General features: G+C 36.0%; 1 protein-coding gene across 1 annotated transcript in view; it reads right to left on the reverse strand.

Annotated features, from left to right (window-relative positions):
• Positions 1 to 13933, reverse strand: part of TLL1 (tolloid like 1) — a 137478-nt gene that overhangs the window by 17528 nt on the left and 106017 nt on the right. Inside the window, exons 13-16 of the mRNA XM_086611521.1 lie at positions 11037 to 11232; positions 9512 to 9637; positions 6408 to 6568; positions 3311 to 3491 (exon numbers count right to left, since the gene is read on the reverse strand). Of these exons, the coding sequence (XP_086467647.1) occupies positions 3311 to 3491; positions 6408 to 6568; positions 9512 to 9637; positions 11037 to 11232 (664 nt within the window). The remainder of the gene's footprint in view (positions 1 to 3310; positions 3492 to 6407; positions 6569 to 9511; positions 9638 to 11036; positions 11233 to 13933) is intronic.

A 13933-nucleotide genomic window follows, 5' to 3' on the forward strand; every position in this document is an offset into this window, starting at 1 on the left:
AAATTAATATATCATGACTCCCTGGTTTCTTCTCTTTATACAGGAAACTCAATCATAAATATACAAGAGTGTCTTTGGAGATTTGCTAGATTCCTGCAATGGCTCGCAACTGAGTTTTCTTCAGAACTATCCCATCAAATGTAAATTTTACAGATTGTTGAAAAAAAAGTTTTTCTCACTTTCCAGTAGCACCTGTCTGGCTGTTAACACCATTTTACAGCCAAAAATGTAATTACATGTTGTCTTATATCAACATAAATACCTTCCTAATGAAGGTCATCTGTTGCCCTGTGTCACTGTTTGCTTTCACAGTTTATCACAGTGGGTTCCAACCACCCAAAAACTGCTTTCTGTTGTCTGAGCTGGATCTGGGCCATGCTTTCTCAACTATGGCCGTGGCTGCAGAATTCAACACCAAAAGAGTTGCAAAAAAAAAAAAGAAGTGTTCTTTGGCTGTGCTTGAGGAACACATTACAGTTCCTAATCCAATTTATCCACTTGTCTCTCTTGCTGAGCGCTGCATATGCCCTTTACTGGTGAACAGACTGCAAGATGCAGAGTTTCATTCATTATTGATTTTTTTCATGATGTAAGTCTTTATAACTAAATGCTTATACATATTTCTATTGTGATTTAATTAATATAACTGTTAAACAAATTCCAGCAAGTATCTTAAGCACTAGCATGAAGTATTTCTCCAAAAATATCATTCTAACAGTATTGTATTTTGAAGACATAAATAGGCAAAAAACTCCACTTCATCAGCTGAACAGTGACCAGTTATCAACTCTGAAAAATCAAAATACTTGAAGTCTCAAGTTCATTCTTCATTGACCGGCCAATAGCATATTATAGTAAGGAATTCAGTGGTCAGAAATTTATAGTGTTTTCTGACCACCATGAGAATTTTTTCTGGTGAATTATTCAGAGATGACAACCTCTTTCTAGATGCTTTAAGTTCAGAAGTTTGATTTCTGTCAAGCACTACAAAGTTTCTGTTTTGATCAGAAAATATAGTCAAAAGGGGAAAGCCAGATAACACAGAAGAATAGAATCTGCTAGAAATGATAACAACTGGAAGAGAATTGAGAAAGATTAAAAATAAAATTCAAAGTCTCTGAACTCATATGAAACGAGAGAAGATATTATGGCAGAAATGCATTATGAAACATTCAGTAAATTTATATACTTACAGGCTCAAAGACTATTTATATCAAACTATCTTTCTTTGAAGGGAATTAGATATATACTATATCCAGGACACATCATATACATGTATTCATTAAAAAACAGATCAGACTTATCTCGGGCTAATGAATTTATTCTAATGATCAATGGCGTCATTTAAAACTTTTTTAAATAACCAGAAAAAAACTGTTTACATCCTTGAGAGGGGAAGGGTAGAATATTTCATTCAGAACTGAAAAAAAGCAAGGGAAATAATGGTTATGAAGGATTACAATCTGATGCTTTGAACTCCATGAATTACAGTCTAGTCTTTCCCCAACATACAGCACTGGCCTGATTTCTTCCTAGAACCCACTCGTAACATTAATCGATCATTTAAACAATCACTTAAATAAATAAATAAATAAATAAATATGTGAAAATGAACTATCACTTTAAAGAAAACCAAAATTTAAACTGAGTATAAACAGAAACGTTCAGCATGTCCACAAAACACAACTTCTTAACTACAGAGCTTACACAAATTACAAAGCTATCATTGCCAATCTTATCTGGCATAACTGTATAGATCCTAAAAATATATAACAAGTTTAATTTGTGTGCCATTTTTAGAACTGGAACATGTCAATACTTATTCTTGTAAAAAGTCAAAATATGTGACAATTCTTGCTGGCACTACTAGGCCTACATGAAATTACCAGTTTTGTAGCTGTTTCTAAGAGGAAGCTCTGTTGTGTGTACACACGTTTACTACAAATAATAAGTAAACTTTGAAAGCTTCTTTCTAATGTAAAAAATAGATTTAAAAGTAAAAAGTATTACTATACATAAAGACGGATCTGAAAGACTATGACCAGAGAAAAGTGATTACTAGAAAAAATAATACTCTTTAGAGGAGGTAAAATCATTGTTAATTTCAGTTTTTTCATCTTTCATATTTGCTTAAGAAAAAAATCAAAGTAGTCATAATGAGAATACACTGAAAATCTAAACTGTTTGTCTTGACAGTTGTTTTCCTCACTTTCCAAACCACATCACTTATATATGAATATATGAATATATATATATATATACTGATTCTTATTACTTGGTCATCGCTGTTATCAGTTACTAAAGCTATACAATGAAATACCATTTTCATTTCAGCTTTGACAAAATATTCTAGCAAACAAATGCTAATAACAGTGCCTGGTAATACATTTTGCTGCATGCTAAACATAATCAGGATTCTCCAGATTCAGATTTTTAACTGCTATCAGAAAATTTGGGGCAGAATTCAAATCCCAAATGCTTCTGGATGACATACAGCTTGGGGAGGTGGGCACACAGGACTGTTTTTTGTGCTGTTTTACACAAGATAACATACCTATGACCGTGTGTGTGTGTGTAAACACACAAGAGAAACACTAAGCAAAATTCCACTACTAACACCAGGTGGTAACCTGTCACAGCTAGATTATTACAGTCTAGGCTCAAAGGGTAATTGCAGAGACCACTGTTGCGCAAATATTTCCTCACATCTTCAGCTTCACTCGTGTCTAACTTTATTCAACAATATATGTCCTCAGATGATACGAACTTCCATCACTCTGATCTGCTTCAGTGAAATTACACTCATAACTAAAAAGACACACGTTTTTGCAAGAGCAAGGTCTTAAATTCTGTTCTTCTGAAAAACATTAAGAAACGCAGAGTTTGGCAAGAAAGAGCCCATAATGTTAAACAAATGTGTACAATGTACGTAATTCCTATCACGTTTCAACTGGTATTTGAAAACATAGTAACAAAACTTGGGATAAAAGAAATCTAATCAAAATTTAAAAACACTTAGTAAATTTGCTTTTTTCTTCTGTATCTCACAAAGTTCATTTGTCTCTTCCCTTTTTAAAAAATATAGATATGCATTACATATATTTTCTGCTACATACAGACATTAAAATTCAGAAGAGTATTTTAAGACAGGAGGGTGATTTACGCTTATGTAAATAAAACAAAGTCAAAGCTACCAGGAAAATTATAAGGGAAAAGGCCATTCACTTTCCTACCAAAATATAGTATTCACTCCATCTAGTCAGCGTATGCTCAGAGTCACTCACAGGTACACAAGAGTGATTTTCAGTACCTGAGAAGAAGTGTGCCTTGAAGCCTTTTTTTGACACAGTGTTGTCAGATCTGAACTCAATTCGCATGTTGTTGTACTGAGAGGTGATAACTTCAGGCACTTCTGTACCGCAGAATTTACCGTGGAGTTTAGAATCAGAAGAAAGGCCACTACGAATCTCTACATAATCGTATTTGCAAACCTGAAAAAAGAAAGAAAATATTTTTTTTGGCTAACGAGAAGCAAAGCATGAAGTTATCTACAAATGCAAGAACCCCAATTGGTATATGCTGCTTAATAATACAATAATGATATATCTTGTCACTTTTCGCTGACACTGAAAACATTTGTTACAAACTTTCACTGGCTTTGAGTAAGAATATTTAAGGTCATTAAGGCATAGCTACACTATGCATTACATTCAAGCTATATTTTGATAGCTACTAATCTGTGTTTAGTATATAAATTTCAACATGCTTAGTAACATTTCCATTTAATCTAAAAAATAAAAATTCCCGTAACATTACACTAAAATCTAGAAATACTCATCTTAAAAATTATACCTATCTTTGCGCTACGAACCACATACCTAGAACCTACAAACCTTCTACTGCTTGCATCTCATAGATTTTTTTAAAAATACTAATCATCACTTAGAAACTTAAAAGATAGTTTTTTACCATAATGTATTTGAGATATATTCTTTTATTTACAAATATATAAATCTGCATTATTAAAACTATGTATATCTTTCTTTAAGTGTAGCATAGCTAGAATTTGGAGGGCTGATGCATGACATTTTCATTAAAAGGTTAAAAAATAAAGTAAAATAATGGAATAAAAAAGCCTTATGCAAGGCCTACTATTCATGATAATACTTTCAGTTCATAATCCCTTGGTCAACCTAAAGCCTTCCACCCAAAAACTTCTAAGCTTCTTAGGCTCAACTATCAATCGTTTAATCAAAAATGTCCCAGTTGTCTGCAATTAATAGCTTAAGAGAAAATAGTGGTCAGGAGGATTCATAAAAGCTTAGATTGTCCATTAAATCCAAGTTATATTTGACAAACCGCAGTTTTTAGTCAAAAAAGAAATGTCAGGGAAGCTGGAGGAGAACTATAGAAAAGAATGTTTTGGCCTTTTTTAGGTTCTCTCTCCCTATAAAATATTAAATGATGGTCAACATTTCCAATTTTTTTGAATATAATACATTCTAGAAGTAGATTACATTTTCATTGTTACTGGAACAAATTTCATATGTTGCAGAGTTGGAAAGTGACTAATTCAGCTGAAGCTACTACACAGAGATTTATAAAACTGGAGTTACTGCCACACTCTGATTTATATTAACTGCAAGACAAATTAATGTGAATGCATGTGATTTTCAAATATAGCTCACGACGTTAACAAATCCCAGCTATTTCAGCAATACATCAGTGGTGAGTTTTGACAGTTTCATAGCTTTAGATTAGAAGTGAAATCTAATTTCATTAAGTGTAACTTCCTTCATATTACACAATATTTAAAAAAAATCTTACACGTTAAATGTAAAATCAAAATTGTGAAATGTAAGTGTAAAATATTAAAATTGAAATATAGGAAAAGACATATTAAACTTGGTCCTAAATGGAGTTTCTATTAAAAAAAAAAAATAGAGCATTTGCGAAACGTATACATTTTATGTCTGCACTCAGACAATATATTAGAATGTTCCAGATATGTTTCTTCTGATTTTCACAGGTATCATTCTTAGTACTACTATTTAATGGTACAAAGCTGAGATTTAGTAGCACAGGAGAGGATCAATCCAAAGTTCTAAATGTTCAAAAACATCTTTTTTTTTTTTTTTTTTCAAATCTGCTTAAGATATATGTCTTGTATGACCTTAGAAAACTGACTTAACTTGCAAGGTGTCTTCCTTGCAAAATCTGGCTTAAGTATCAAAAAAACACAGGAGAAATGTTTTATGATTCGTGCAAATGGTAATTAAATTTTAATTCTTCGGGACTTGTAAGCTTTTATTACACCTGCAATTCTTGTAACAATGATAACAAGGTATGAGTATAACATATAAATCATTAAAAGTTGGGATTTCATGGATTTAAATTATTTAAAAAAAAATAAATAAAATCTCACATTGCTGCCTCTGCACATGATTTTGAGACATTTTTGAGAAGCCACGGCTGGGTTGTTTCTTAGTTATAAATTAAAGTCCAACTTTTGCCACTTCAGATTTCATGCCCAAAACACAACTCATTCTCATATCAAATATGTTGCTAGAAATTTTTTTAAGTCAGAAATAACATCCTGGGATTTAGGTTCTTAACACCATGTGAAGAACACGCAGATAAACTCGACAGCTACAGAACATGATGGCTAGAGCATGGCAGGGGAACTCAACAGTATGACAGAGCAGTGCCTAGAAAGCAGAACAGGGGCTGAGAAGTTGATGTTGAAATCCATATCTTACTCATTTGCACCTGAAAAACACTGGAACACCCACGACTTTTTTCAAAGCTGTAGGGAGCAGCCCTTACCACATGGAGGGCTTTGCCCTGCCCCTCTATCCCACCTGGGCACAAGATCGTCCATACTTCCACAGGCTGCCCACCTCAAATGCTGCTGTCTTTATGGTGTGCCTTATTTCTGGTACTGGTCCTTTTAAAATTTTCCCCCCATGAGATACTTGCAAGTGATTTAAACGCTCCCTCACTCCGTCACTAACTAGAGCTTATGTGTATTCTTTGTAGTCATAGTCTGTAAAGATGATTTGGTTTCTCCAGATTTTCTTCTCTTGAATTCTTTCCAATATGCCTCAGCCATTTGCTCTGTTTTACTTTGTTGATAAAAAAAAGTCAGCTGAGACTCAGCAGAGAACATTTCTTTTAAATTTCTTGTAATACATATACATTTAGATGATATGTAAAAGAGAGCTATTCTCTCCATGTTTGTTTTGAAAGAATCCAGAAACAGTCCCAAAACGAAAACAAGAATATCTATGGTTATTGTCAGCACATGAAGTCAGCAAGGGTTTTACAAGACAGTATCTATTTTTGAATACTTGTGAAACTGTTTAGCGTGTAGCAGATTACGTAGTTCTTTGTTCATGGTTACTTACTTCATTCCCTTCTAACTCAAAAAACTCAAACTTCATTGAAATTCGGTATTGCGTTGGGGCAACCACCTGCCACACACAGTTTTTGTTTGGAGGATACTCTTTGGGCCACCCTGGTGTGGTTATAGTCCCATTTAGCTTTGTCAGGAGTCCTCCACAAGCAGCTGTAAAATTAAAAGGGAGAGCATTGTTTCTTAACTGAAACTGTGTTTTACTATAAACAGAAGCACACTGAGAAGATTCAGTCCTCTCATTACTTATACTGCTGTAATGCCCAGACAGAATAATCAGAATCTTGTTTTATCATGCTTGGTGCAAACAAAGAGAAGGAGACAGCCCCTATCTTGAACAGCTTGCAGGTTTGCGGACAGAGATAAGTTTCAGGACTACATGAGGCGTTATCATATTCATTCTTTTCCCTTCCCTCCAGAGACTCTGGTTATTCTCTCACAGCCTTTCCCATGCAAGTCCTCTGACCTCACCACCCTCCCCAGGACCTTGACCACCCCTCTTCTGACAGAAAGACTACTTAAGATGCGCTTCGCGTTTCCTCAGCTTCTGTTCTTGATTATTGATCCAGAATCAGCCCTACCTGTCTCAGCTCATATAGCTGAATAGGCCTCCCATAACCTGCTAGATAGGGTCACTTCTTTGGGATAGCAGTCACGTACTTTCCAGTCGCAACTACTTTTGCTGAAGTATGGATGTTCAAGTAACAGAGAAAACACCTATTTGGCACATATTTGGAAATAAGAGTCATCTCCATACAACAGAACAATACTGTACTATTGTCAATGCAGTTCAGATAGCAAAGGATAAACACATTAATCTTTTCCACCTGTGGAAAAAAAAAAAACATAAAAAAAAAAGGAAAGTAATGGGATTTGCAGGAGTTCTCGATCACACTCTCCTCCATTGATACCATTCCAGCACTGTGACAGCACTGGAAATCGTCCACAAATCTCTTTCTAATGAGCTGGTGCGGGAAGATATTCCTGTCTAGCTGATGGTCTCCCTCACTACACCTACTTCATCTAACACACCTGGGAGAACTCTCCAGTTCCTGTGTCGGCACACTTGGCCAGCAGACATACACCAGTCTTCCTCCTGGCACCTGGCTTTCCACGAAAAGGACTTCACAGAAAGGTAATCCGACAGGGCTGGGAGCACTAAGACCCCGGGTCACACCTCAGTGTGTCAAAAAATACAGGGCACAGGTTTAGAGATCACACTCAGATGACACAAGTTATACCCCAAAATGATCCGGTTTGGGTCAGGGTGACAACTGACTGCTAGTTTTCAGTTTCTGCTTTTCAACATCACGATTGTCCCTTGAGGCAATGGTGGGAAACATGGAAATATAGAAAAAAAAAAACCTCAAACCTCTTAAAGCCTTCTAATATGCTGCCAGCAGGGGAGATTTGGATTAGACCAGCATGAAACAATTTTCTGTGCATGTCAACATTGCAGCAAAGCATTGGGCAGAGTTTCTGCATTAGAGGCTTCTACTCTGACATCGTGTGTGAATTAATACGGCTAGGTCACCCCCAAATTCCCAAACTACAACTACAGTGTAATGCTCACTGTGACTACACAGTGATTCTAATTCAGCTGTGCCAAATAGTATCTACATACAGTGAGTACTACCTTGCATGGAACAAATGCATTTACACTTTAAGGGACAGCTCAGGGATTTTACTCCATGCTGCAATGCGCTGCTTTGAACGACTCCTCTTTTTGCCAGAGCTGCTTTTCTGTTTGACTGCCAGGGAGGTATTCCTTCTCTATTTTTCAGAGGCAAAGAGAAGAGTCCTCTGCAAGACTGGTGATCTCTCCTCATATTCTGACTCAGATCAGCAGGCAGACAAAATCAAATTCCTTACATAAATTTGGGCCAATGACCAAAGGCCCAGAGATCAAACCTGTCTTCATGGCCCTCGTTAGACTAACCTTACTTTCTGCATACTGCCTAAATATGCAGACATCTTAATACAATAGGCTTTTTGAAATAAAATGTTTTTCCAATGTGCTCACTAATAAAGTTGAGGAAAGAAAAAAAAAACAACCAAAGAACCCACTAGCTTGATGAGAGCTGCAGTCTAACACGCCTGTAGACTAGGACTATCACCACCTCACACAGACACACACACACACAAAACAAGCAAAAAACTCAACCCTGCAGAACCAAAGGAAAAGAAGAAAGTGCAAAAACACTAAGCAAAACCACCCAAAATTGTGACAAATCACAAATCAAAACCAGGGAAAGAGAGAGACCAGAGAATCACACTGGAAGAAAACCATAACCCTGAGCACTCCAATTTTCAAACTCCATTCACTGCTGAAACAAACAGATAAACTGAGATAAGAATAATTTGTGCTATCCCTGAATTTACTGGTGTTTATGAATAAAAATCAAACAAGAATCGGTATGTAATAATCAAAAGCTTCTGCTTCTTTCCTTTGATATGAAATAGATCTAAAATGCACAAGTTTTTCTTACCAAAGTCTGTTTACACAGACTTCCATTTATCAGGTTTTTATTTCTCCAAATGATTATTTCAATGTGCTTTTCTCACCCTGAAATGTAGAATTTGTTTCCAGCAAGAAAAATCCACAATCTGACTGGGAGTGGGGAGGATTTCTCTGAACTTTTAGCTAGAATAAAGGATCCTGCTGCTCTTTATACCAGACACCTTCCCAGTCACACCCCAGCCAGAGGTGGTCAGAGGGATCATCAGATACTCCTCAGACAGTGGCACATTGCTCTGCTGATAATTGTCTCCTTATGCGCGGGGGAAGACTTTGCTTTAATGAGTCTGAATAATGTAATAAGTGGTTTGGGGAGATACAAAGTTCTGCTTTGCATCGTTCCCAATAGACTAACAGCAAAACCTGTAAAGCTAAATTAGTGACAGACATAGGACGATGATGACTGCTGTGGACAGACGTCCCCCCGGCACCACTACTTAAAAGGGAGCACTGGTTTTCCAGGCTGGGTTCCACAGATCTCACACTGCTAGGACAGAGCATAGGAAAGGTGTGGCCTTTCACTCAAGTGATGTCACTCTGTGAGCTTTAAGAGCCCATAACACAGCAAGGCACTGTACCTTCACAACTCTTTTTGTCAGGACCAAGTTCATAGCCAGGATCACAGGCGCACTGGTAGCTGCCCAGAGTATTTACACAGCGCTGCTCACAGCCACCATTGTCAGGTTTGGCACATTCATCTTCCTCTGCCAAGACAGGGAAGAATGCAAAAACGTGTTAAATAATTACCTTCCTCAGCTGTAATTGCTGGATCAATATTAACCCAGAAAGCTGTACACATGCCATTATAAGGTGCACTATATAACACACTCTGGTTGCTGACTAGAGCATTTTCAAACGCTAAGGAGACCTGCAATGGAGAAAATAAAAATTTGTCCTTTGTGGGGATTGGGTGGGTTTTTTTACAACAATACCTACTGACAGCTGCAGACCTAATTTATAAGCAGTTTGTGGGCAGCATACAATAATTCAGGCAGCCATAATCTAAAGGTTGTATAAAATATTGAAAGAAAAATCGAAAATCCACAGCAGGGTCACTTGAAGGGCACTTTATCTCCAACAGAATCAATTTGTGTATTAGCCCAAATTCATACTCAAGAACAGATTAACAGAATCCTCAAATCCCAGGTTTTCATTCTACTGATATTAAAGAGAACAAGATGCATCAGAGATGGGGGAGGGAAAGGAATAATGTATTATCTCTACTAGGTCTGAAGTATACCCACGAGATTCATTGTTAAAATATTCCTCAGATGTTGAAATATTGTTTCCTATACCAGGACAAATAATCTCTTCAGAATAAAACAGAGCTCCCACTCACGTCTACAGCCTTCAAGGTGATGATTGTCTACAGTGAAAACTAACAGTTAGGGTGAAAAAAGTCCCAGATTGTGGCTTTTCAAAAGAGCAAAAAGGTTCTCCTGGTGGTGTGACGTGTATTTCAGGTGTCACCATGGGTAGCACAGGGTAAGAATTACACACTCCCTATGCACCAACTGGTGCGGGTATAGCTGCAATTGTATGACACACACCCATCCCAAAACTGGAGGGAGACTGTGAGGCCATTGGTCACTGTATGATTTCTCAATGGTATTATTTTTTTCTTGCTTACAGAAAGTCATAAATTGATAAAGTTGTCTATTGCAGTAACAGGATTAGAAAAAACACATTTAGACAAAAGAAAAAAACCTTAACAGAAAAGACCAAGTTGCCTCTGTTGTGATTATACTGTTTAACCTTATGTTTGATAACACAATATGTCAAAAAAACCCACATTTTTTTGCAAGATAAGATATGTTTCAAAGATATTTCAAAACTGAACTGTTCATTTGAACCTGAAGAGAGCAGGAAGTTGCACTGAATATCTCTCTTCATTCTTTGGACATAATTTATAAGGAGATAGATCTCAATTGTTCTCATTTGATAAAATTACATACTCAGGTAGTAAAATATGCTGGAGACAGTACAGAACTGATTTTAGACAAAATAAGTTGAAAAATATTTTTCATATCCTATTATATGTTTTCCAGTACAAAACCAAGTGATAAGCAGTGCACAGCTCCCAAAATATATTTCAATATTTACCTTTAAAAAAGTTAGCTGCAAATCCTGCTTTGTTAACAGTTCCGTCAGAAACAAATTTCATCCACAGTGTATTAGAGGTAGATCTAATGTCTTCTGGCTTGTCATAGCCACAAAAGTGACCAATTAAAGGACTGTTTTCATTTGCTCCATCTCGAATTTCCAAGTAGTCATATGCACAGTTATCGTGTCTTTCAATCTGTAAAAAATTATTTTTAAAGTGATCTATTTGAACTTGACCATAAATATCAAATATCAATCAGCTAATAAACAGAATAAAATTTTTTCAAAGTTAAGGTTAGAGATCTCTCTTTAAGGTCCAAACACCAGGAAGATGAGGAAAAGAACAAGCATCACTGGACTGTTTTTAACTATACTTGTTTTCTACAAGAAGAAATAATTTTGAGATTGTTACACAGGACACACCAGTCTAACTGCAAAAAAGTAACTAAAAAGGACACGTTCATCTCTAAGGTCCCCAATGGTCTGTCAAATTCCTACTCTAAGTTCAAGTCCTCTTTTGTCATGTACGTACGAGTGTACAAGATTAATGGTTCAATAACTAAGTCAGAAATATAAATTGGTCTTGAAATATTAAAAATTACTATTCATATGCATAAGATTTTTAGACTTTATCAACCTGTGCTATTTCAGGTGATGATCAATATTTTATTTTCTTCCTTTATCTTCAATAAAGCATAATTTGTTACTACCCACTGATGTTGCAAGGTAACTGTAAAAAAAAATACAGTGCATTAAGGGTTTGGGGCACCTGTAGAATTAGATCCAAACGTACTTCTAAAATCATCAGCTCTTAAGGAGCCAATAAAACAGACGACAAAACTAAAATTATTATTCTGTTGATATGACTGCTTTCTATCGCACAATTCCTTATTTCAGGTGTCGTCTTTTGACTTTCTGAGTCAATGAGTGAATCTTTGCCATACTGACAGAGAAACCTACTGAAATCAGAACAACTGAAAATGTACCTCTCATTTAAACATCCTGCCAGATTACATCCAAACATAAACTAGCATGTGAGTGGAATGTGTGCACTTCTACTTGGGTTGCAAGTCTTGTGCTCTTTACATAATAGCATTTGCAGATTTAGAATTGCACCAAAGAAGAAAGCAGTAGCAGACCCAATATGATCCTATCCATAGCCTAGAAAATTTATGCTGCCTATCTTTATTGAGAGAGTATCTTTCCCAAGATAAATAAAAACCCTCTTGATCTGGGTCATTTTACTGCAGGATTACTTCACGTTACTCAAGTAATATACCATCTTAGTTAGAAAAGAATTAACTAAATCCAAGCATTCAAAAATAAATCTTCTAAGAAAGCTATTGTTCAACTAAGTAGCTGAATCGTGAGGTAGACTGGAGGAGGTGGGGGAACCCCACAGTCAGAGAGAAGGGGTTGGAGAAGCTGAAATTTAATTCAGCACATCCAAATTCCGTTAAAATTACAAAGAAGTCAAAATCAAACCAAACCCAGAAAAACTCACATCTTGTCTCCAGACGAAGTTTTTCTTGCATGTAAACTACACAGTTAGTACAAGTGGCTGCTGATACTCTGCTTTAATTGTGCATTATGAACAACACTAAGCTCAGTAACCACCACAGACTAAGGAGCTTTCATTTAGCACATTAGGATTTCTGCTTATTTTATGTAAGAGGGAAAATCAGGGGAAGGGACTGTTTGATTTTATTTCATTTTAACAGCATCAAAATACGAAACCTTCTTACAAAATTCATCTGTCTTCTTTCCAACTTTCCAATTCTTCAAGGATTTCCATATGTAATTTTCTCCTACTCACTTCTCTGGCACAATCCATATTGCCATTTACTTTGATTTCTTAGCTGTTTGCTCAGGAATTGCTTTGAGTCAGGGTTTGGGAAATGAGTGAGAAAAGTCAAGAAGATCTGGGATGCAACCACTCATTGCTGACTTCAATGGCAATTGCATGTTTGCAACTGATGTGGTCAGGCATGTGTCTACCTGAGCACTGGTAAGTTTTTGACACTATAATACCAATTCCAAATTTTTATTAATCTAAATAATAAATTTTAAACACATGACATCATATTCTAACTTGAAACAAAGCCTGCTTTGTTATCTCAGCAAAAAATCATATTGCACTCTGATGCAGAAAGAGGTAGCCTGGTCCAAAGCCCACTAACATCAATGAAGGAATTGTATATTTTCCCCACACGTCTGTGGTCATTTCACTACACAAGACTTTTAATTAACATCTGTCTTTTTCCATGTTTCCATGTTTTATGGGGCAATAAGGAAAACCCGATTTTTCCACAGGTCAAGTGAAGTTTTGAGTTACACATACCAAATGCCCATTGAGGCGAATTGTTAGTTTCTTTTCTGAGAATCATTCTAGTTTTGGCAGACAGCAACAACTAAAAATCCATTTTGTATAGCGATAAGTTCCTAAACTTCCTAAGACCACAAAAATCAAACAACTTACAAAGCACTATTGATTTTCAATACAACATTTCAAAATGCGGTCATTCTACCATATATTCATTTATTTTTAGTGTACTACTACTGCAAGTAATGCCATAATTATCATCAATACTATTATGTTAAGGGATTAAAGCATTACATCTATAAATAAACTAATAGATAAGTATTGTAGTTTTGAGAAATGATAACTGGTGTTAAGGCACTTGGTAACCAATGTAAAAGAACTAGTATAAAATGCACTTTGCTTATCTGTATTTCAGGTTTTAAGATGTCACACTGTCATCTGAGAACACTGCCTTACAAAGATCTATACTCTCTTATTCATCCTACTACAAAGATAGAAAATCTCTTCAAGGTAATGAAAGGACTCCCAGTGAGTTTAATAGTAACTGGACTGATTCTATAAACCTTATTTACTG

This window comes from Tauraco erythrolophus, chromosome 5, assembly GCF_009769465.1.
Source record: "Tauraco erythrolophus isolate bTauEry1 chromosome 5, bTauEry1.pri, whole genome shotgun sequence".
Taxonomy (NCBI): domain Eukaryota; kingdom Metazoa; phylum Chordata; class Aves; order Musophagiformes; family Musophagidae; genus Tauraco; species Tauraco erythrolophus.